Here is a 24,218-nt window from a genome sequence, read left to right on the forward strand (position 1 = left end):
GCCGCTAGCCGACCGTGGAGAAATAAAACCGATTGGCTCCGTTCTACAGTAGCTTTTAGGAACCGTGAGCCGCAAATGTCGAGTTGATGCGAGTAAAGACTTGGATTTCGTACCAGAAGGAAACATTGATGAAAGAATAGAATTGAAGGTTATGGAGGAGAAGTGCGACTACCTCGGTATAGTAGGTGGTGTGCTTACCTTACAGCACCAAATGCTGGTACCCCATTGTGCTTGGCACAAAATAGGTAGGTAGGGTAGCATCTCACGGCATGACAGCCAATGATTCAAATAGCTGTTCGACAAAGCGCATCTAGCTTTGAACAACACATCTGGAAGATCACATAATATTAAAAGATTGAACCTGTCAAGACAGTAAGACAATTGAGATGGAATGTTGCAGCTCACTATCCACCTACCTCGGCAGAATCCTACCAAGAGGTAACCTTGATGTCAATTGTGCCACTCGAATGGGTCGCTCGTGCCTCATTAATACGGTAATACCTGGTCATCAAACTGCCACTCCTTTCCTTTCTTCCTTCCTCCCTCGTCTCGTTGCATGGTGAGATGCGTACTTCGTAAGTGAGTAATCCGGGACCCATGCATGGCAAAGTATCTGTCCCATCTCATCATTTATTACCGTAGTCGCCTGGCACCAGTTCGCTTTCTTCTTGCCCTTTCATCTATGAACTCCCTGGGTCCGCCAATGTTGACCACCCAAAACTTTCCATCCTCAATTCAGTCAACTACCAGTAGAACCATCGCCACCACTCGCCCCTATCTAGTTGCACACGGAATCTCCTTCGAATCAACATCATCCGGGTTTTAAACCAACTCATCTCAAAATTATTTGATATGGCGGCCAATCGTTTTTTGATCTGGGGGGGCAAGGGCTGGGTGGCTAGCCACCTTGAAAGCATTCTGAAGAGTCAAGGGAAGGAGGTCTACATGACCACAGTCCGCATGGAAGACCGCGAAGCTGTCAAGGCCGAGTTAGACAAGGTCAAGCCCACACATGTATTGAACTGCGCCGGGTGCACCGGGCGCCCGAATGTCGACTGGTGTGAGGACCATAAGGAGGAAACTATGCGGTCTAACGTTATCGGCACCCTCAACCTGACGGACTGCTGTTCCCTCGCCGGCATCCACTGTACCGTCTTTGCCACCGGCTGTATCTACCACTACGATGAGGCCCACCCCATTGGTGGACCAGGATATACGGAGACAGACCCCGCCAATTTCAAGGGCAGCTTCTATTCTGAGACGAAGGGTCATGTCGAGGAGGTGAGCTTCTCATAACCGTCGCTCCATCCTAGCATGCGTCCTCGCTTACAAGAGACTAATTCTTTCCTGGTAGGTCATGAAGTATTACCCTAACTGTCTGATCTTGCGTCTGCGTATGCCTGTTTCAGACGACCTCCACCCTCGCAACTTCGTCACCAAGATCAGCAAGTACGAACGGGTAGTCGATATACCCAACAGCAACACCATACTAACCGACCTACTGCCCGCATCGGTCCTAATGGCTGAGCACAGGGAGACGGGTGTCTACAACTTCACCAATCCAGGTGCCATAAGCCACAACGAGGTGCTATCTCTCTTCAGAGATATTGTCCGCCCCGGTTTCACATGGAAGAATTTCACTATCGAAGAACAAGCCAAGGTGATCAAGGCTGGTCGTAGCAATTGCCTGTTGGACACAACCAAGCTGGAGAACAAGCTTAAAGAATATGGATACACAGTTCCTGAGATACACGAGGCTTATAAGCGATGTTTCGAGAGAATGAAGGCCGGGGGTGTCAAATAAAGGCAGTGGTCGCAATTCGCGCTAGCGGTTGGGGTCAATCAGGCTGAGCATACTTGCCTACCCGGAGAGAAGGGCATTGTGGAATAAACTACAATTCTTTTGCCCAAGAAACAGAGCAGACGGCCGATAGTCAGCTTTGGCTCGAATACGCTAGAGCGAAATGGAGCTCAATGAACCGGCTACCCAATGATTCCTCGCTGATATGGTATTTCGGGAGTCTAAACCCGGACTTGGCTGGCATCTGTTTGGGCCAAGAGGCCAATCTAACTGCTATATGTAGTTCATTAGATGGTCTGTGCAAGAACATGATAACTTGAAGTGATTAGGTATTCAAGTTAAATGCCAGTACCTATGTGCTCTCCTTATCTGTTAATGGGCTTTATTTCCCATACACCGGTACATGTAAGCATTCCATTGGGACTGGAGGTAAGTAGCATAGCAGCAACATGTGAAATGGCGGGGAGAGGGAGGTTACATGTAAAAGGATACCCAGGTACATATCGATGTACACACCCAAGACACCTTAGGTACGAAGTAATTCATGTTCCTTAGATACCTACGTAGGTACCTCTACCTAGGTACTGAGAGATGTTGCGCCACACAACGGGTGACGTGGCTGAGAGACCTCTTCTAGGTACAGCACTTCCCATCCAAGTTGCGAACACATCATATCTGTGGCGCACGATTGCGAGGAAACAGTCAGACCAAGATGATGGATGGGTTTCGTACCAAAGTAGATAGGTAGAGCAGGCTGGTTCACTAAACCGTAACCCAGGGTCTACCTATCCACTACGCAAATGTAGGTACATAAATTACAGTTAACGTAGGTAGTTAGCAGAAAAGTACATGTACCTTAGGTAGGCTACAGGGAGGAGGACAAGGCAGCGCCGTAACAGCAGGCCAGGGATTGTGCCGAATTCCTCACTGCCTTATCCATCTCGGCCAAAAAAAGTCGTCATCCTAGATCTATTAGACTAGCCTACATCATAGGATTGACTGATGACTTTCTCTTCTCTTTATATATCTTTACATTGTCCGGCAGTCTCTGGCATTCCCACTTCGTGCTCTCTCGATACCTGAATAGACACCCCTCCGCTTCTTTGACCACGCAGGCGCGACATTTCTGGTCGATTTGGGTCGCCCATCCCTTCCATTACCCCTCCAAGAGAACGACAAAACAGACACACGCAAGCTTGTCTATATATCCTCGTCTGCCCCTCATTGCTGTCAACACAGACCTATAGAAATAGCAATCTCCGCGTCGAACATACGAAGTACGAGCACAGGTGGATTCTAGACAATTAACAAGCATGGTTGTCGATACCGCCTATTACGATGCTTTGGGCGTCCAGCCGACTGCTACCGAGCTTGAGATAAAAAAGGCCTATCGCAAGCTTGCCATTATTCACCATCCAGGTGCGCCCCGCGTTGCCTTGTGTCCTCCACACAATAACATTCAAAGGCCCATGTGCTTCTTGTGATCTGGTAGCTAACTCTTGCGGACCTTTCGCTTAGACAAGAACCCCAACGATCCCACGGCGCACGAGAAATTCCAGACTATTGGCGAAGCCTACCAAGTCCTGTCGGATAATGAACTGCGAGCAGCCTACGATAAATATGGAAAGGAGAGCGCGAAGCCTGGCGAGGGCTTCGTCGACCCCGCTGAATTCTTCAGCAGCATCTTCGGTGGCGAGGCCTTTGTTGATTGGATCGGAGAGATCAGCCTCATGAAAGATTTGAACACAGCCATGGAGATTACGACCGAAGAGCAAGATGATGCTGAGTTCCCCGGCACCAAAGACGCCATACACGAGAGCACCAAGGATTCCGCCGCTGCAGCCGACCCCAGCACTAGCTCTACTACGGCTCCCACGCCCACCGTCGTCGTTGAGGATGAGCCTGAGAAACCTGGCACAGCCGCAGCTGGGGTCGAGTCCAAGGCTGGGGAGATTCAGGATACTGCGACAAGGCAAGATGGAGCCCAAGTACCGCCCAGGCAACCCTCCCCCGCCCCCAATGCTTCTGGAACCTCAACTCCTTCCAGGCACGCTATACCCATCCGACCTGCACTCATGGACCGTCCGTCCGACGAGGCTCATGTCGAGGGCCAGACAGAAGAAGAAAAGGAGCTGCGGAAGAAAGAGAAAAAGAAAGGAGGCTTGACCAAAGAACAACGTGAGAAACTCGCAGCATATGAGGCGGAAAGGGCAAGAGTTCGCCAGGAGCGTGTCGATACCCTGGCCCGGAAGCTGATCGACCGGGTATCTGTCTGGACTGAAACGGACAAGGGAGCCGATGTTACGAAGGCCTTCCAGGAGAAGACGGCTCTCGAAGTGGAGAACCTTAAAATGGAGAGCTTCGGTCTCGACATCCTGCATGCCATCGGCGCCGTGTACTTTTCGAAGGCCACGGCCTTGATCAAGTCCCAGAAGTTCCTTGGTATCAGCGGATTCTTCAGCCGTGTCAAGGATAAGGGTACGTTCTTCAAGGAGACCTGGAACACTATATCTTCGGCTATCGATGCCCAGCAGACCATGGAGGAAATGGCTCGCATGGAAGAAGCCGGCGGTGAGGACTGGACGGACGAGAAAAAGATGGAATATGAGCGCAAGGTCACAGGCAAGATTCTCAATGCCGCTTGGCGCGGCAGCAAGTATGAAATCCAGGGAGTCTTGCGCGAGGTCTGCGATAGCGTGCTCTACGATAAAAAGGTGCCCCTGAACAAGCGCTTAGAACGAGCTCATGCACTTGTACTTATCGCTGAAATTCTTTCCAAGGTAGGAAGGACCCGATCCAGATCACTTCTACATCTACCCCACCCCCCTCCCCCCCGTCTTCTCTGCCCTTTTGTAATGACAATTCTATGTAACGGTTACTAACGATGTACCATAGGCTAAGAGATCGCCCGAGGAGGAAGGCGATTACATGGCTTTTGAGCAGCTCGTTGCCGAGGCAGCCATGAAGAAAGAAAAGGACTCTAAGAAGAAGGGCAAGGATAAGGAGGCAAAGAAAGCCGCCACCGAGACAACAGCTTAAGTGTCTAGAGTCGCAGACTTCAAGCCGTAGTCACCATGTGCAAATGCCATACGGCCCTGGGCTGTCGTTAGTATGTGGGTGAATGTCCTATTCAAATCAGTCTTCCCCATCTCATCTCGCCGGATATTTCAGTTGGTGGGACGTAACTGTGGATCAGTTGATTGATTGATTGATTGATGGTGTTTAACGTCGTGAAGGTATGCTACGTAGTAGCTTACCCAAGCCTCCGCAACTGTGGATCAGTTGTCTCACGGAGAAGCACAAAAGCTCCCCCTATCATCTGATGTAACAAGGGACGAGGTTGTAGACGGCATTGCCCGGGCTAGGGACGCAAGTTTACAGCAACATTATTAGTTTGCCCACTTCATTTTTCAAATGGTTTTTGCCTTTTGGAACCGTAGAAGGGTTCCTGCAAAGCCTTTTTTTCTCCTCTTATGCCTACTTTGAATATTTACTTAATAGACAGATACATCAGGTGCAAACAGATAGTGAGGGGGACAGGGAAGAATAGCATTTTGCGGGCTTCGTGCCAGAAGTTTTGCAAAAAGCGAGTATATTTAATCACATCTCTCTCTCTTCTCTCTGCATGATTCTTCTGATTCTCACCTTGATGCCGCACTCGCTTGGTCAAGGTATGTGTGGACATAAGTGAAGAAACGACGTATAAGAGAATAAGCATGAGGCTTTTGGTTGAACCCCTATGTGTGATAATTGTGTCATAGGGTTGGCTACGCCGGCATTGACATCGTCAATGATGAAAATATCAAGCGGTCATTGCCTGCTATATAACACGCCCATTGATAAAGTCCATCTGGATATCCATACCTCTCCCACGTTGCGAATAGGGAAGTGGGAAGTTGGTCGGCATCTCGTATCATGGGCTGCCGTCAATGGTTCTCCGGAGGCTCGATGTTACAATTCTCGCTCTTGTCTATGAAATGGCTCGTAGCTCGGTTCTATAACTTGTTGACGAACTATGGCATCGATGACATCTTGGGGTTTGATGCGTTGTCGTCTAGAGGCGTGCGTGGAACTGACCATCTTTGGTTGTTCTATCAGTAAACTTCATATTAATATGTTTTATCAAATTGTCTCCATCGACTTTACAAAATGGGTAGATGACTGTGCGTGGAATTGAAGATGTTCATTATATAATAGTCTACCCGAGCTGCAAGGCCCTTGGCCATCTAATTCCTTCCTGGCCTTGGTGGCTTGACTTATGATTCTATATACAATTGGACTACGTGTCTTGACTGTCTATGTCTAATGGTCTATTTACTAAAGCAAGGCCTCTCAATTAGGGGGCGTTTGCGCTGCATGGGCCCGTAGCTGTGTGCGCGTGTAACAACTTATACCGAATCTGTTGATGCTCTTTTCCGCACGCGTTTGGCACAATATCCGAGTTCGATTGGAGTCCCCACGTCGATACCAAATCTAGCCCCTGTGCTCATATCAGCTCGATCCGCGTCCACCGTGTCGCTTTCCGTTCCCGAGTCTATAGGCCTCTCCCTTGGCGTCCACCACCCCAAGCTAAACATATACCCATCAAGACACTCTTTCAGTTCTTCCAGACTCATCCACTCAGCTCCTTCTGGTAATATTTCACCGGAAGAGCATAAATGACTTCCTGCGAAGAAACCCATGACACTCGCAATAGAGCACGGGTTTCTTGGCAATATGCCGCGCAGGTTGGCGAGACGAAATGCTATTGCACTCAGTATAACCATGATTCCTAAGGTTATCTGAAGCGCAAGCTTAGATGGGAAGTGGATTGCGAGCCGTTCGATTTCACGAGTAACTGTGCCGGGTATTATATTACTCTTCGACTCCCGTCTCAACTTTGAGGATTCAATCGGCTGGCGGAAGTTGAGATTGATCACCTGGACCATGTATTTGTTGTATAACCCTTGGATAGCCTCGAGTAACCTCGGGGCGTTTTCACGCCCTAGTAACTGCTCGCGGGTAATTCCATCTGGCCCGTGAGTGAGACGGTTGAAGAATTTATCAAAGTTCTCTTCTGGGCCCTGGTTGAAAGCTTCGAAACCCTCTCTGAGATCGTCCTGTATTCGATAGTTGAATGCATCGACACCCTCAGTCCCGTTGGTTAGATATATTGCCGTTGATTCGTCAGTGACAGGTGGTTGGGAGAGATTGATATCCCCATCGCGAGGGTGCCCAACGTAGGTTACTGTCGTATCAACTTGTTGTATTTTCTGGTTGCACACAAATATCGTCACATCATCCTGCGCGGTACGGTTCGAGTTGATGTGACCAAAGATGGCAACGATCGATGGACAGCCAAAAGGGTTGTCAGCCTGTTCTACTCCATCCTCCCCTAATTCCTGGGAGTCGATGAAGTCGCTAAACGGACCCATATGAGCGTCCAGAAAGTCTCCGAACCATCGAGCACTATTTGTAGCATATGAGACGTTAAGGTACGTTTGGTTTCCACCTGGGCCTCCCAAACACCCAGGAGGCAAATCCCATTGAGCTTCTATAAGCGTTAATTGGCGGTAATCAGTTGTCACATTGATCAACTGATTGGGGATAGTATCGCAGTCCAGCTCCGGACGCAACGCAGGTAATGTTAGGGTGTAGTTCAAAGCCGCTGCGTCGAATATGTCTGGTCTAAAATCTGAGGAGCCCTTAGATAACGTAAGCTCGGAAAGTTGTGGGAACACAAGGTCATTCCAGACATTGGACGGCGAGCTAGCAACGTTTCTTTCGATATTGTTTAGGAGCAGCGCACCTCCGCTGACTGCTGTCAAGGCGTCGGAAAACGTCAATTGCCAGGTATTACTCGCTGAAGTCGTGAAACTGCTGTCAAAAGTAGCTCTGTAATCCAAAACCCACAAACCCGAGCCAAAAACAGTCAACAGACTGCCAATGAGTGTTGCGAGGGTGGATAGTGTGACTCCAAACTGGCCAAGTTTCACTGATTGGTAGATTGCGAGCAATGGTGTGGTTCCTTGTAGATTGGCTAACATCCCTCTAGAGGCGGAAGCTGCGCCGTTTCGAAGAGTCCCATATGGAGCGAAAGTGACTATTGTAAAGTCAAGGCTGTTGAATAATGTGGCAATAAGTAGGATCACCAGGGAGGACGAGAGTCGAATTCCATACGATGTGAGATCGGAGTCAACCGGCGCGTCGGCTAACCCTTTGTGAGCTATAGAAGTGCGATACAGAATTTCCAGTGCCCCAATGGCTAAGACCGGCAGAGACAACGTGAGAGCAACAAAAGGTAATTTGGCCGACAACGGTAACCATATACTAGTCTTAGCCTTTTTAGGTTGTGATGGAGAATCGTCGACCGCATCTTGTTGAGACGCCACGATTCGAAAGCGTTTATCAAGTACCGTCCGGAAGTTAAACCCCGTAAGTAGGGACTTTAATTGACTTGTTCTCAGACTTCCACTTTCATATAACAGAGCCTGCAATGAAGGACTGGCCGCAAGAATACTCGCATGCGTAGCAGTTGATCTAGGGTCCTGTGGTATCACCTGCCGAGTTGTTGTTACTACAATCATCGTGGTGGCGAGAGCCACAACAAGAAGACCAGCTACCAGTATCCATAAAGAGACTTGGTTTACATGTAGTCTTGGCTCATGATATTCCCCTTCGCTGGTAGCTGGTATATCTGTTTTTTCTGTGAACGACTGCTGTATCATTTGTGCCGCAATATTGCTGAATGCATTTTGGGCGGCATTTTGCAACGTTGCCGAGTCAAAAAATTCCTCCGAATTCTTGGACTTGTCTAAGTGCGACCCCATGACGGAAAAAAGTGGACAAGACGCCGCAGAGTCTTGTCGTGGAAGCAGCAAGACGAAGCGGTCAGGAGGAACAAATATGTTAGCCGCGGAGTATAGGCTGGCATACACCAGCTCCGAGAACTCTAGCCTGCTAAGCTCGGGCAGATGTCGGCCATGCACGCCCTTGTTGTCTCCTATTACAGAAAATGTCCCAGCTTCCAAATTTTGCACCGCCCTAGCTTTGACGATGTTGTAGTCAATGCTACATAAGACAACACCCGCTTGCGAGAGACTTCTATCAACGACGTGAGTGACCGTTGTATTTACAACACGGTCTTCAACAACGGTTTCAGAGATATTTGCGGCTATCACAGCAAAGCGGAAGTCGTGCTGTGTTGTATGATCAAGCGCCGTGGTTCCATTCCAAGTTGACTGGTCTTCACAATTTACTCGCTGAATGGTGAAGGAGGCTGGATAGGGCAGAGAGTCTTCTGAACAATAGTCATTGTTCACAGGTGCTGCTACAACATCAACAGCATCAAAGTGTGCGGAGTCCAACCTGCCGCGCCCGACTGAGCACGTTGCAGTCTCTAATTCCAGCTGAATAGGGATGGAAAAGTCGGATGGATTCTGGAAGGTTGTCCATCGAGGGATCTCACAAGTGACGTTTGGGATGAAAGCGTCAACTGGCATCGACACCTTGCTTAATTTTCCATCGTCGTTAGTCGCGTTAAAGATTTGGAACGCCAATCCATCTTCAGTGCCTAGCGGGAAGGAGAAATCAGGACGACTTAGACCCCAGTAGGCATAGACAGGATCTGTAGATACATTGGAATAAGCTGGGTTGTGCTCGAATCCCTGTGTCTGCGACAGGATGTCTCCATAAACTGGAATAGATCTGTCTGGGCCTGTCCAGTTTCGCGGGGGGATTGTGTCCCAGAACCGCGACGCACTGAAAGATGTCACAATCCTAGAGTCATAGGTCTTGTTCATCAGGGTATCCGATGGAAATAGCAGGGAGGTAGAAGCTAGGACGGTAAGCTTCAAGGTGGCAAACCCAAGGACCGAGCATGCGACAGGCCAGTGGCGTTGGGAAACAGCTCTGTAGAAGCTGGTGATTTGTATAGGCGAAATATAATCTAGAAGCACGGTACTCTCGGCAGGCGATGCATGATCCTGCATACATAGCCAAGGCTGAACCGATTTGCATTGATAATCGATTTGCCTCCATATCCCAACGATAATTGTTAGGATTGCCGTAGGACCGTAAGTCCAGATATAGTGGTTCGAACCCAGTGCGAGCCGAATCCCATTATTTGAAATATCGTACCTCCATAGGAGCAGGAGTGATACTGCTAGAATGGTCAAAAGGAATATAAGGGCAATCAGGGTACGTTTATGTAGCCATGCCGAACGCCACATCCCCTTGGGGCCTCTAGTGCTTGTGCAGTTGGTCTTGATAGTGTTGTTTGATCCAGATGCGTGTTGTTGGGCGTCCAACCATTCCATGGTCAGATTAGAGTAGGTCGAGGTTGAAAAAAAAAAAGATTGTCCGTTTATGTTATTGCTGAAGCTCGTATCATCGAGACTTCGAGCCAGAATCTATTAGAGAGAGGACTAGAAGTAGTTATATCGAGTTGGCCACACCCTTTGTACGCCATGAAGACACCACTGAGGTTATATAGCACGATATCACCAAGCTCACCTATTCACCGAACTCAAAAGGAGCTGGTTACGGGCCTCGGTCCCATCTCTGGTGTAACCTATAGAGACTCTGTTGAAGAGCCATCTCTGCAGTTAGTTTACTCTGCAGCTACGCGATGTTGAGCCCCATCTTCTTCTACTCTTTATGGTTGTTTCGACCAGGCTCTTTAGTTCAGTTGAGGCTTAGAAGTATGCAGAAGTGCTGTCACTTCAGCCAATGATGTATTGATGGAAGCGCCGACCCCATCGCAGGGGTTGTAGACCCGCCTTTAGACGCTGAGACGCCAGTTCCTCTGCCTACAGCTTCTTTCTATCTTTGACCCAGCAGCGCTCAGGTCAACAAGATGGATACGTCTAACGTGCTAAGCGCCGATAAGCTCGAAGAGGATGAGTCTCTCCTCTCGTGAGCCCGTGTAGCGCCATTTGTCATACGCGCATACGGTCGAGCGTGCAGATCACCCCAGCTACGGGTGCATGCTCTGAGAAAGTCCCCGTAACAGGACAGCTAATAAAGACCGAACTAGTTGTACCATTTTCACGGTTCTAGCAGATTATTTGACTGTAAATAGCTTCAATTCCAAATCCTATCATTAGCCCTTAATGTATGGCCAGCCACTCGAGCGAATGGCCGAGGACTCGCTTAACTATCTCTAGCTCTGTACTCAGACTTCACACCTGCCAGGCCCATTACGGTCTACCCGAGAATCTGATTTCGAATCAGAGTATGAGAGAAAAAGAAAACAACGAGGATAACAACCTCGAGACCGGAGCAACACTGCGACAAGTCGGATAGGTAATTAGAGGTAGAATTAGAAATGCAGTGGTAGTTGAGAAAACGCGGGCGCTAATAGTTAGTACCTGTGAAGGCAACGCTCTTCCTCGCGAGGCACTGCCTTACCTAGGTAAGCAGACATGAAATGATGGAGACGGCTGCAATACTCAATTCATGGTACTTTACCGATCCCAACGTATCCGAGAATATGAAGTTTTGTATTGTATTAAATACAATGATTTGAGACCCTAATCTAACTAAGAATCTTACTATGGCGGAGGCTTGACGAGTTCCAGAAGGACTTCAGAGCAAACTTGTTCGAGTTATTAAAAAGGGAAAAAAACACAGAAAAGTGAGACGATATAGAGGAGTTCGTACAATTATCAGCATAGTCAACTCTTTCATTTTGTCATCTGTGGACAATGGCTTCACACTACAGGCTTTGAGTACAGGTGCGGACTCATTCCGTGCGACCAGATAGCTAAACACCCGCAATAATTTGGCCCTTTGCTTTTAACTACAAGGATGTATGTAGTAAAGTAGACGTAGGGCCCGCTTAGAAACGGTTGCACGTGTGGCTGCAGCCCTGAGATCAGTGGTTACGATGGACTCGATTAGTTGCTCTTGGCTCTGCATTGGCATCGTCATATCGTCGACATTGAGCTGGGGGAACGTACTTAACAATGTAATAGGCATATACTGTAGAAAGCGTGGCCCCGTAGAAAATCATTTGGTATTATAACGGTGGTATCATGAGTTTCTCCCATCGACAGTAAGTAGTCTACTCCAGGGACCAGAGCAACAAAGCCCGATCCTCTCTTAATCAATCAGATATTCGTCTCCTTGCTCCCGGTCGCATAGGTACATCGAAAACTCTCATCTTGCTCCCATACTCCGCCAAACTCAAATCAGAACGTCATCATCTCACATCCTCGGGGAAGGAGAACCTAGCAGGCCTTATATATCGTAATCATGTTGAATTAGTGTGTATAACACGGGGGTATAATTGGTTTATTTTTTTTAACTGCAATTCTTTATTGGCTGTTGTTATATTCATCGTACTGTGGCGGCAACACACGGATACCCTCGGGCTGCGCCAGGATACCTCGTGTCATGGCATCTCGCTACGTGCTTAAACAGTCTCGCGCTCGGTCTTGCTGCGAGACTCACGGGCTTTCTCCGACCAGGGGAAGTGGAAGACAGGAATGATGAAGAATGAGTTGCTATTGAGGGGTTTGTTAGCCAATGCCTTCACTCAACATAGAGTTGATAGCATCGGGGTTTGTTAAATCTTACCTAGTATCGGCAATACCAGCAAAGGCATTGTACCACGCCAAAAAGGCGGCGAGGAGGCCAAAGAAACCACCGGCCTTCTGAAGACCCAAGGCAGCTCCGCTACCGTTGCTCTTAGCGAACTCGGACGTAGCCAGGAACAGGAAGGCCAGGTCCAGGCTGGCGAACAGCGAGCAGAACATAACAGTCGAGCGCAGGGTGAGGAGAAACAAGATGAAGGTGAAGATGAACCAGCCGGTCAGGAAGAAGCCGAGGACCGATGCTGTGTCGGTAGCGGACGAGTAAGCGTCGAGGACTGCGAAACCCGGGGTCAGGACGATGGCGTAGGAAATCCAGAAACCACCATATGAAGATAGAGCGGTGGCACCGAAAGTATTGCCCACAGCCATCTCCCTGTGAGACAAGCAACCATGGTTAGCGACACCGTGAAATATATCATAGCTATTTCGAGGAAAAAGAGACAGACACCGCCCGACAAACATGAAATGAAATTCGGTGTTCACTTACCACATGCCAGCAAGGAGCTGGACCAGACCACCGTAGCCATATGCAAGCGAGAGCGCAATATTGGGTTCGGCGATGCCACGAGTGTTGAAGTTCACGAGCGACAAGACGAAAGTAGTGAGGGCGAAAGCGGACAGACCCAGAGGCGCCGGGTTGGCGAACTTTCTGTGGGTGGTGGGCCGGTACAGGCCAGGCTGCATATCACCACCGAAGGCAGCGAAACGGGGCTCACCATTGTTGGTATGGGCGTGGAAGAGAGGGTTGCCGCCGTAGTCGTAACGTGCCACGGCTGGGTTGGCGCCATTGACATGTTCGGCGCCGGTGGCGCCGGGAGCTGTACCGATCTCCTTCTCGGTGGTAGGAGCGGCCGCCTGGTATTCCGGAGAGGCCATCTTCTATTCCCTTATAATGTGGACGGTCAAAGAGATATGGGATCCTAATCGATATATTGTTATACGTTGGTATAATTAGCTGAGCTTAACCAAGGCGTATGAACCGACTTATCACAGAGCGAGCCCAAACCCTCGGGAGAAATAAGACAATGAGAAACTCGGTCGAGGAAGACGTGGGTGAGACGGGGGGAGGTGGGATTTGTGATATTTATGAAAGTGTCCCGACAGGGGGAATGGATACAGAGGCGGAGAAGCATGTCCCTACCTCCTCTTTAGTGTGACGCTATATACAATCTATACTAGATTCAATCTATGTGGGTGATCTTGATGTTTCCTGTTGCAGGTAAGCTACCGGCACCCCATATTACCCTACTTACTTTGTACGAATACCTACAGACTACATATTTGTCCGCCTTATTCCCTTTTTGTTGCTTGTTCCAACACAATATCAAAAGCAAGCGGTTAGAGGTACACATATGTGCCCATAGCGTAGGTGATACCTAGGAGATCTTGTCCTAGGGTGGTTACATGTACATGGAATCCTGAGAGGGGAACGATCCCATACTCTCCCTCTGCTGTTGGTGGTGGGAAGCATTGGTGTTGTTGTCCCCTTTCGCTCCCCGTGCAGCCGGAATCCTAGCTTATCCTTCCAGCAGTATCAACCCCGGCTAGCCCCAGCGATTCAAATCAAAGAGCCGGGGTGGAGGTTACATCAAGTCATCTTACAAGTAATATTATGAGCAACGTGGTTGGTTGGCGTTGTCGTTTACACAATGTTCGGGGTAAAGCGAGCGGAAGAATAGGGAAGTGAATCCAGTGTGGGGAGACCTTACCCTACATGTACATTGGGGTCCAGGCTCCTTTCCTCCATGCATCATCTCTTGCTTGCCTAACTCGCTTTTCTCCCCAGATCTGCCCCAGACTTCCCCCTCTCTCTCCAAGACCGCCATTTCATCAGTACGCACTTCGTCAAGCCATACCAAGAGCCACCATGCATGGCAGAACGGCTTGGCTACATCAAACCAAGCAGAGACAGAATTCAGTAGTGTTACGAGACCTACAGTGGTAGGTAGGTAGTACACAGGGCTGTGCTGTACTCGCGTTATGATGCTGGCACATACCACGACACACTATTACAAAAGCTGATTACTTTCATTTCCGCACTTGCTGACGCACGCCGATACCCTAACTTATTGTTAGTCACACTAGAAGCGCAAGTCCAGATACTAGTAAAATTTTCCCGTTAGAGAAGCATTGGTAGAAGTGCGGGCCCTAGTGTAGCATGCGCGTGGCCAACTACACTACCTACTAATATTACGGTAGTGGTGTTTAGTGTATTTACAAAGCTTGTCTGAGTCTTTTGAGTACGGGGATAAGCTAGTTGTGCTACCGACTTATAACACCCATTTGTATATACATTTGGACTACCTATGCAACACGGAGTTGACAGACTATGGGCAGATACGTAGGTAGCTGTGTGGAATCCTTTGCAACCAAGATGCCATCTGGGTGGTCAGACAATATAGGTAGTACTCCTATCTGGCAGGGCCTTTATGTAAGTCAATATGTGAGTGTGGGCTTTCCCAGATGATCGGTTTGATTTACTAGTACTTAGGCGATTTTTGTTGGGAGGATCTGAACCTCGGTGAAACGCTAGCGAGTAAGCTACAGTACGTAATAGTTGGTCGTAGTTGTTATGACGGCGATGGCGCGCTACTTAACTTGTATGGAGTTGGGTCAGTCGGTAATGGGACAATACTAAAAGAGAGAGAGCCGAGAGAGCTACACTAACAGATGAGCCACCGTACATACACCATCATGTAGGTAGCCGAATAGAGGCCGAGCTAGACACTTCGCCTCATCACACTAGCTGATTAGGGTGTCATGCTACTAATCAGAAACTGCTGGCTGTGATTATCTGTATTCTCTTCTAGGTAGCGTATGTACTACCCATAGTCAACTTCTCGAATTCCCCAGATATATATGTGTATATCATGAGAATCGTGGTCGTCACGACAGGTTGTTCGGAACTTAGCCGCGGCTCTGGGTTAGATCATGGCAAAGCCTACGGGCAACTATCTCGGCCGAGTTGCTAGTACCGGATCTGCAGATCGCCGACTTCCAATAGCCACCGACTGACGAATTACATAGTAGAAATATCATAACTTCTATGAATTGGGAGAGCTAGTCACAACCCCTATAGACAGTTTCAACTACATACATATACATGTGTACGAGACAAACGATACAAATGCCCCAGCCTGCCTGTGCTGCAATTGTTAAAATGCAATGTAGCCAAGAAGAATATCGGCTGAGAGCCATTCACTTTAGGGTCTAGATCATACATATTCAGTACTGTACTATGGTTCCACCATCCACTCTCGAAGCGATGAAGGCATATATCTGGGGTAGAGTAAGTACAGCTAACTAATAATAGTGTCCATATAATGTATGTACCTACACTGCACATCAAACGCACGGCTCTCGGCTCTTGACTGAAAATCTAGGTGAAGGTACTATACTGAGAATAGTGTAGCGCAGTCTACTTCGTTCGATATATCGGCACATCAGCATCAGCATCATCACCATCACCATCACTACCGTCAGCGAGGTCGATCAGCTGATGGGATTAGCTCTGGGCAGAGACTCTGGGTCTGCTCTGGGTCTGCTCTAGGTTAGTGTAGGTATGTGAAGGATCGCCCAGATTGTCAGACGTGCGGTTCTACTTATGGACCTGGACAGTACCTGGAAACCTACAGCCTACCTAGGACTTGGACAGACTTGGAGCTGGTTGGGGTCGGGCTGGTCGGGGTTCCTTGAGCGCCTCTTACCCCCTTTTCCCCAGTGTATGGTGGCCTTAGCTTGGCACAACTGACGACATTTTACACCCCATGTGGGCAGGATGTGGGCAGGAGACTATTGCCACAATAGGCATTAGATCCGGCACAGGCACATTGTTGCCAAGGTCGTTCCCAGGATTATTGACCTGTCTTCCCCGCATCTTGCCCCTCTCCTCATGTCCCCCGTATTTTCCAAGAACCCCAAGAACGAAACTCCTAGACTAGCCGCCAGCGCCAACACACGCACACATACACACACGAGGAGGATGGAGAAGTCATCATCATAAGATTGTGCTATGCGTTGGGCTAGGCTAGTGCGCCGCCACCGTTCTAGAATAGAAGCACGGCAGAACACAACGGCTTCTGATTTTAGTGAAAACCAGCGTAGTTCCCTTTCATCCGAGCGCCTCAACTACAGGCATTCTTCATTCTTCTACCTTCATTATGGCTCGCCTACCATCAACCAAAACCGACAGGCCGAGCTGTCCGCACAACACTCGTTCGGTAAAGGTAGGCTGGACCGATAGCGGAATCGGTTGTTGTAACTTCTCATCATAATCAATAGATGCGGCAACACGGACAACTATTCGGCTATGCTACGCAGTTCACCTGAGATCGTTGAGATGCTACGGCCAACAGATTCAGACTACAATAGGTTTGGGAGGGAGGGAGCTCTCTTAGATCTGAGTACGCCTCAACATTACAGGAATTTGAGCTGCAGGGTCTATCATGCAGTGTTCATACGTAGTAACAATACTATATAGTACGGTGGTAAAGAATAGTGTGCTACATGATACTACCATAACATATGAAGATACCAACATTAAAGCACGCCCAGGCACAACTATGTGAGACCTACAGTAGTGTATGTAATGTTATCCTAGCGAGTCCAAGGCCTCTTCCAATCCTGTGCTTCTTAGCTACACCTTCCAACGTCTTGGGAGCTGATACTCGTTTCGAAGAAATACCCATGGCAACGTAACTTGGCGATTCTGTTCTACGCTACAACATATAGACCACTTGCTGCTCGTCTCACTCGAACATCCCCAGCTAGTGATCAATCCTGGCGTGTAGTGGAACGATTCCCTTACGTATACTCTACATACAGGTGATATGTAGGCATGTAAGCCATCCGTTCACCCGTTCATGCGTGACTACGCACGTGCTCGAAGCATTGATGTGGAAGGTACTGCAATCTCCAGAGAAAGTTTCCACGACGGCCTTCGTCTGGGGAAAGGATAACGGACTAATTAACACCTATTGTCTATTTTGTAGTATTGCGGCGTTACGATTCGAATGAGCTTTTTGACTCCTGGTGGACTCGTCTAACGGAAGAAGATGGGTATGCATGGTTCATACCTTATACCGTCCTCAAGGCCTGCTCTCCGTAAAGCGTAGGTAGGGATATATGTGCTTTTAGTTCAAGCGCTTCATGATGGCAAGGGACCAACCACATTCTGGGTAACAATGTATGTTTACCTCGCATTCGTTTATTGCCTGGTTTTATCAACAAAACGACGAGCAGTACATGTGAAAGTGTAAGTAACACGTCGTTGAAGCGACAGCCCTGGTCAAAACTCCCTGAACTTCGCTGATCTGAATAGAGATACGCGATTTAGTCCCATCATTCCGTGTAGGTAACGAACACTGCTCCCGTCCCTCAATATCGCGAGCGATAAATATCATCCACACGACGCTGCGGAGATGCTTGTCCGTGACCAAGACCACGTCAGCAGCGTCATCCAAGGCTTCGCTCTCGGCGAGTGCCACAGCCGTCTGCAGCGCATTGCGGATCTCGCGGCCGTTCCAGCACAAGGAACACGCGTCACCGCTTAGCCAAGCATACTCCCGCGCCGTCACGGTAACGTGGACGCAGCCGCCGGCGTCGCGCTCGAGGCGGTCGAAGCTGTTCATCCAGATGCGCTCGCGGTAGTGCAGTGCTACGTGGATGAGCGAGGTGAAGGCCGCGTCGAACGTCTCGACACGGTTTGTCGTCAGGAAGAACACGCCGCGGTAGTACTCGAAAGCGCGCAAGAACACGGACACGAGGCCGTTGCGCTCTATGTCCCGATCGCGCCACGGTTCGAGGTACACGTCGGCCTCGTCGAGCAGCACGATGACGCCGAACCGCTCGCCCAGCGAGAAGAAGTAGTTGAGGCTGAACTCCACCTAATGCGTGTTCGTGCTAAGATCACTGCTGGTAAAGGACAGCAGCGGACGATGCGTGGGCTCGGTTACGCACTCTGCAGTGTAAGTCTTGCCTAATTGCCATACGTGTTAGCTACTCCATCATATACTCACACATTGCTCGTATACTGACAAAAAAAAAAAAAAAATCAGCGATTATTAAAAAAAAAGGGTCTACTTACCAACACCCGGCGAGCCGTGCAACAAGAAAATCTGGCCCTGACCCTTATTCTTGACAAAGTCCTTAGGCCACGCCGACACCTGTCCGTTAGCGCTAGCGAATTTCCCAATGAGCGCGTTTCGCTAGGACGAAGCCCGCGACGACCTTGGACACGATGTGGTAGTACAGGTCGTTGTCGGGCGCCTTGGCGGCCTTCGGGTCCAGGTCGTAGAACAAGGCGAACTCGCTTCATTCCTCCCTGCGCTTGCTGCCGTCGCAGGCGTGGCAGCCACATTTGGACGTGAAATACGGGAGCTGGTCGAGCTTTCCTACGCGCGACGACAGCGGCCCGTCCGAATCGTCCGACTCGCAGACGTAGCTGCGGCGGTTGTTGAGCGGGCACGCGTGCTAGTGGCGCTCGAAGCCTTCGCCGTCGACTATCACCCTTCCGTTGATGCATCCGACGGGTGCGTGGTAATTCGCGCTGCGTCCGGAACGGCTCTTCGCGAGATAACCTTCATGTGACTTGTAGCTGGGCTCCTTGTAGAAATCCCAGACGAGCTTGCCGAGCCGGATCTGTTCGGCGTCAAGTTCCGAAGGTGACTGGTTCTGGTCCTCTCTAGTGGAGAAGCGAGCCGGGATGATGGGGATATTGTGGATGGCTTCCTCGCCTGAGAATGGATTCATGTCGAATGAGTGCATCTTGCGTCGTAGTTTCCCGTCACTGTACATGTAGTTCGAGCAATCAACTATCAAGGCACCAGGTTAGTATCTTTTTTTTATTGCCACGTTGGGTTCCATTGTACAACATGTAAAGGGAATCCACCGGCCGGACACGCCAGTTATGAGAAGTAATGCTTGTTAGGACCCACGGCTGTAGCTAAATATCCCATTAGCATTAGGCGTAGCCCTCTTGTAAATGTGGGAGACGACGAATGCGGTCCAAATGTTCTCATATCGAGTATAGATAATATTTCCTGGGCATAGCAAGAGCCAGAGCCACTCATAAGTTGCAGTCGGCGTTAAGTGGGCGTGTCGAAGGCCTTCCTCGCGAATCTGCGAATCGATTGTCTTTTCGATGAATTCTGAGAGGATGTCGATGTGCGTCGACGTAGTTAATTTGTATTCTTCATCATGAGTTGCAGGTTGAGAGGTCTTGTAGATGTATTAGGACAGAGGTAGGTGCTTCAATCTTAACCTCGTCTCCCATGAAGGTTGTACCGAGATAGCAGCCGACCACGGCCGCGAGGGCATTGATGAGGTGACGGGACCGAATCATCATGACGGTGTTCTCAGATCGAGACACTCGGCTGTTGAGGTCCTCCTCTTTTATGGGAAGTGGAGACGCATATCGGTGCAGGAAATGGCCTATTTGGAAACATGAACACCTTTCCTACATTTAGCTCATCTGGTTCGACGCCATCTGAGATAGTGGTCGGCTTGGTGCCTAGTAGGTGATTGAAACGGTTATCAATTGGAACTATATGTCAAGAATATGACAGACATATCCGATGGGAGTGATGCTAGCTTCAATCTTCATACTGTAGGCTGATATCTCAATCATATCTGGGTATAAAAATGATAACATCATTGACGAGAAGCGTACAAGGCCTGCTATACAACATCTTGCATGATCTCTAGTTCCCTGCTAGATAGTCTATTCTTTCTAATGTATCGTCTCCGTTGCCCGTTGAATGCAACTGTCAATGATTCCAACCCATTTCATTGCATTTGTAAAGTCATTGTTGTCCATACTCTCAACAAGACCAGGAAATACAGCTGTGATAATATTAGTACCAGCTCAGTTGAATTTAGATGGAAATAAGGAGACGGGATTTCATACCTCCGGCATATCCAGTCCAAATACCTGGCGCAAATACGACGTGCTTGAACCAGGAACGGCCATCTAGGCCCCCAGGATACAAGAAAGCGCGCTCTATGTTCTTGTATTTCGTGTTCACCGATCGAATGTGATGAAAAAGTTTGAGTTTCTTGACCCAATGCCACCAAGGAATATGCTGCTCTGCTTGTTTAGCTAGCTTCGAGGCCTTTTCATCGAGCTTCACAGCTGCAGACTTCATCTCGCCAATAGTTTCATGTAACCGATTTAGAGACCGTTGGAAAGCGTCTCGGTCGCCCACTAGTTCCTTCTTGGCTCCTCGCGCCCTGAACTCGAAAATTTCGGCTGCTGTAGATGGCTTGGTATCTGAGCTTGTAAGCTTTGACTCGATTTTCTCCACGTATTCGTCGAGTGCAACAGCATATGCGGTGGCGTTTAGTGCAAGAAGTGGCGTGTCAGCGAGTTTGGCAACTGTGAGCCCAAGTACTTGGGCCATTGCCTTATGATAAAGGAAACCAGGATCTCCATACACGCTCTGCCACCAATAACTGTCATAGTTGCTGTGGTAACTAGAAATGAAAATTATGAGTTATATGTCGCTAATTAAATGGAAAGAAATCAAAGGAAAGAGAGCTTACTGGTAGACGGGCGCCTTCTCATCAGGACCACCAAAGCCCATATCCAGAGAAGGAACGCCGGCATAGTCCTGGAAAGCAGTAAAATCGCTTCCACTACCCATAGTACTAATGTGTCCATTCCATAAATCTCGAACAGTCTGGCCTTCAATAGTTTGATTAGGAGATGGGACGAGAGCCGTCACCTCATACAGTAAACTGTGTAGCAGTGGTGCGGCCGACGCTGAGAAGGTCGGACTTCGAACACCAACGTCGACGTTGATGTAAGCCACATTGGCCGCCGAAACCCAGGGAAGATATTCTTCCACCCATTCCGTCGATCCGACAAGGCCATATTCCTCGCCGTCCCAGCTGGCGAAGACGATGGTTCGCAAAGGCTTCCAGCCCTGCTCTAACGCTTCACCGAAACTGCGGATCACCTCGTTAAGCACTGCGGAGCCAGAGTTCGGATCACCCGCGCCCCCAATGATCCAGGCATCACGATGATTCCCGACGACTACAACTTCGTCTGGGATAGTACCATTGATGATACCAATAACGTCCCACAATGGGGTGATGGTATAGTTCTGCTCATTGACGAGGTTTAGAACCAGATTGTCTGGCGAAGGGCCGATGTTGTAATCGATACCCTTATACCCGAGACCGGTATTCCTAGTCCAGTATTCATTGAGGTTTTTGGCTTGCGGGCCGTGTCCGTTTAGCGCCTTCAGGATAGGCAAGGCCTCTGCATAGGAAATTGGTAACGAAGGGATACTAGTGAGCACACCGTCAACCGGCTGACGGGGCGCACCAGGCTTGCTGGGGTAGCCAGGTGTCGTCGGGTCACCCGGCCCTATACTCAGGTATTGCACGCTGCCGCGCTGCACACTACTGGGATTACGGGCAGGGCCGTCGGGATAAGTCTTGTGTCCCTTCTCTTCCGTTATATCACCATCGTCGCCAGGGTCGCTATACAAGACGCAGCCAATCATGCCTAATTCTTCGGCTCTCTTCAACTTCAGACCGCGAAAGATTCCTCCATATCGGGCAATGGCGATCTTGCCTTCTAGGCTGACATTGGCACGCAGAAGATCCTCGAAATCCCAGTAAGTACCATAATTCACATATACGAATGAGCCAGTAACGTTGCCACTGGCGGAATAGCCATGGAAGGTAGGGATGCTGTTCTTCAGCTGGGTAGTAGGGTCGTCCTCCAGGGCATCTTCAGTTAGAGTAGCCTCAAACTTCACCTCCCAGGCGTCTGATTTATGATCGTTGCTAGCAGTTTGCTTCTCAAGCATGGCCAGCCGATGATCTAAGGGGTAGTTGATGTAGGTGTCATAGGCAACGATCTCAGACTTCACACCCCATTGCTCCCAACGGTCTCTAGTCCATTCAGCCTGCAAGGGTTAGTCGTTGTCCAACTCCTCTCCTCGACGATATCAAATTACCTGTGAGAGGTTTTGACCGGCCAAATGTGCGCCAGATGTATAGTACTTGCTCCATTCCGAGGCGCGGTCGGCACTTGGGGTTTCTAACAGTATGGCTTGAAGCTTCTCATAAGGAAGATGCTTGTGCTTGTGCCCATGCCCCGGCCATGGGTGATGGTGGCTAGAGGACGGTGCACTGACTACGGTGACAAGAAAGGTAATCAACAAGGCGACCAAGGATGAGCCCAGGGCGATGGTACAGAAACGGCGCAGCGTCTGATGCGGATAGCGCTGACGCGGAGTGCCAACCACGACCGTGGTAATCAACGGCGTTCGCTCGCTGGCCATTGTAATTTTGTCGCCCATCACAAAGGAACCATGGGAGATGGCATGATATGTGTACGTTCAAAGATACGGTGCTGTGTTGTTGTCGGTAGGAGATAGGCAGGCTACAATACCTCGGTACCTGTAGGTACGTACCGATTGGTTGGCGAGTTGGTCGAAGCTGAGAGGTGCGCCACCTTGTTATCTTCGCACGTCATTGTGGCTAGCATCCCGCCTATTCCCGCCTATTTCCGAAGTACGGGGACGGCTCGCGGAGTATTCCCTTTCTAGGCAGCCGGTTCGCCCCACTTAACCCCGATATAGACCGAGAGTTCAAGATAGACATGGAACTTCACATAGCATAGGTGACTTATGCATATCTGCATTGATGCGGAGAATTACAGATGAGTGAGGCAGAGGGAATGATAAGTAGTTTTCATACCTGCCCTAGCGCCTGGCATGCCCAATGAAAGCGGGATGCATGTACAAAGTGCATTGAAAGCTACTGGTCTGAAGTACTAAGTGCTATGGAGTGAACCACAGTAGTGAGCATCTTCGGCATAAGCCGCCATGTCCCTAGTAAAGATGATGATGAAGCTGTCTGCTTGGAGAATTCTGGCACGCAATGTAGGAGTAGACCAGAATTACGAGTACTGCATGGACATAACATTATTATAACATGGGAGGTCGGGGACGGATACAGATGCAGGCAGCCCAGGCGAGACTCACTCGGTGGGGCCGGTGTTCATGGAGGAGGGGTGGATGGATACCTACCGCCAGAATACCACCTTCGAGCCACCTTCAGGCAACTAGGCAGGCGAGCAGGCAAGGGGAGTCATCAGAGTCATCTGAAGCAGCTTGGAGTCCTAGGTAAGTATAGGTACGGTATTATGCATCTTCCTACCACGGCTCTGCACGACCAGTGCAACAGCCGGGGTCTGATGGATAACAACCTATGTACCTAGGTTAGGTACTTATGTGTAAGTACCTACATCTATCATACCCGAATCTTCATCCTTAGATCTGTGTAGCCTGGTTCAGCTGCGTAAGTACCTAGCGACATACTTCGTAGTACTGCTACAGTGAATGTGCCTGGTAAAGAGGTACGGTAGTGCGCTCTGCATGAATGCTACTGCAGCTGTATCTACCCGACCCTGTGACCAATCTCATGTACGGCAGGTAATCTGTAAGTAGGTGATATCAGGGTAATGTTATGGGCTGTCGGCCTGTCACTGAAAGAGAAACACGGCTGGGATGCGTCGTACCGGTCCTCCCAACCAACCAAACATCTCCGACAACGGACACTGACGAAATCCTTCCAGGGCCTCGCCCGCCAGATGATGTGCCTCCCTGGTCTGGTTGCTGAAACCGCAGAAGGGGTGTGCAGAGGTGTGGTATGACAAAGCCGCGCAGATGAGCCCGGTGGCTGCAGGCACCTGTTGAGCGAGCGGGAAGATCATGCCTAGATAGGCGTGGGTAGTTGAGTTCTTACTGAGGATAGGTTCGTGATCATTGACCACCGGCTATCGTGAGCCGAGCCGAGCCGAACGAATCGATAGACAGAGCGTC

At 49.4% G+C, this 24,218-nt stretch overlaps 6 protein-coding genes across 6 annotated transcripts; 2 read left to right on the forward strand and 4 right to left on the reverse strand.

Annotated features, from left to right (window-relative positions):
• Positions 1–308: 308 nt before the first annotated feature.
• On the forward strand, positions 309–2,520 carry F5B22DRAFT_604869 (NAD dependent epimerase/dehydratase). Its single transcript, XM_047974814.1, has 3 exons — positions 309–579; positions 643–1,281; positions 1,355–2,520. Exons 2-3 carry the CDS (start codon positions 853–855, stop codon positions 1,802–1,804), a joined length of 879 nt encoding a protein of 292 aa, XP_047831214.1. The 5' UTR covers positions 309–579; positions 643–852; the 3' UTR covers positions 1,805–2,520.
• A 594-nt stretch (positions 2,521–3,114) lies between these two features.
• On the forward strand, positions 3,115–4,840 carry F5B22DRAFT_636045 (DnaJ domain-containing protein; the record flags this gene model as incomplete). Its single annotated transcript, XM_047977233.1, has 3 exons — positions 3,115–3,220; positions 3,320–4,581; positions 4,697–4,840. The coding sequence occupies 3 exons, from the start codon at positions 3,115–3,117 to the stop codon at positions 4,838–4,840; spliced, it is 1,512 nt and encodes a 503-aa protein (XP_047831215.1).
• Positions 4,841–5,950: 1,110 nt separating this feature from the next.
• On the reverse strand, positions 5,951–10,475 carry F5B22DRAFT_604874 (uncharacterized protein). Its single transcript, XM_047974815.1, has one exon. The coding sequence runs from the start codon at positions 10,096–10,098 to the stop codon at positions 6,190–6,192; it is 3,909 nt and encodes a 1,302-aa protein (XP_047831216.1). The 5' UTR covers positions 10,099–10,475; the 3' UTR covers positions 5,951–6,189.
• A 1,722-nt stretch (positions 10,476–12,197) lies between these two features.
• Positions 12,198–13,254, reverse strand: F5B22DRAFT_646102 (gpr fun34 family protein; the record flags this gene model as incomplete). The annotated part of the gene is made up of 3 exons (XM_047978685.1): positions 12,198–12,288; positions 12,362–12,751; positions 12,866–13,254. 3 exons carry the CDS (start codon positions 13,252–13,254, stop codon positions 12,198–12,200), a joined length of 870 nt encoding a protein of 289 aa, XP_047831217.1.
• Positions 13,255–15,056: 1,802 nt separating this feature from the next.
• F5B22DRAFT_604880 (uncharacterized protein) lies at positions 15,057–16,265 on the reverse strand (the record flags this gene model as incomplete). The annotated part of the gene is made up of 1 exon (XM_047974816.1): positions 15,057–16,265. A coding segment is annotated over exon 1 (257 nt), but the record flags the coding sequence as incomplete, so codon positions are not given.
• A 3,512-nt stretch (positions 16,266–19,777) lies between these two features.
• Positions 19,778–23,009, reverse strand: F5B22DRAFT_128181 (uncharacterized protein). The gene is made up of 4 exons (XM_047968935.1): positions 22,347–23,009; positions 20,920–22,295; positions 20,285–20,850; positions 19,778–20,220 (listed from the first exon to the last, which is right to left on the reverse strand). Exons 1-4 carry the CDS (start codon positions 22,689–22,691, stop codon positions 20,108–20,110), a joined length of 2,400 nt encoding a protein of 799 aa, XP_047831219.1. The 5' UTR covers positions 22,692–23,009; the 3' UTR covers positions 19,778–20,107.
• Positions 23,010–24,218: the final 1,209 nt, after the last annotated feature.

This window comes from Xylaria bambusicola (assembly GCF_022495145.1).
Source record: "Xylaria bambusicola strain CBS 139988 unplaced genomic scaffold F5B22scaffold_18, whole genome shotgun sequence".
NCBI classification, from domain to species: domain Eukaryota; kingdom Fungi; phylum Ascomycota; class Sordariomycetes; order Xylariales; family Xylariaceae; genus Xylaria; species Xylaria bambusicola.

Excerpts from the sequence above, each read along its gene's own strand:
- F5B22DRAFT_128181 (XM_047968935.1), bottom strand. The coding sequence starts at position 22,691 with ATGGGCGACAAAATTACAATGGCCAGCGAGCGAACGCCGTTGATTACC. Across the intron at positions 22,296-22,346 it reads CCGGTCAAAACCTCTCACAG|GCTGAATGGACTAGAGACCG; the intron begins GTAATTTGATAT and ends TAACCCTTGCAG. Across the intron at positions 20,851-20,919 it reads GAGAAGGCGCCCGTCTACCA|TTACCACAGCAACTATGACA; the intron begins GTAAGCTCTCTT and ends TTTCATTTCTAG.
- F5B22DRAFT_604869 (XM_047974814.1), top strand. The coding sequence starts at position 853 with ATGGCGGCCAATCGTTTTTTGATCTGGGGGGGCAAGGGCTGGGTGGCT. Across the intron at positions 1,282-1,354 it reads CGAAGGGTCATGTCGAGGAG|GTCATGAAGTATTACCCTAA; the intron begins GTGAGCTTCTCA and ends CTTTCCTGGTAG.
- F5B22DRAFT_604874 (XM_047974815.1), bottom strand. The coding sequence starts at position 10,098 with ATGGAATGGTTGGACGCCCAACAACACGCATCTGGATCAAACAACACT.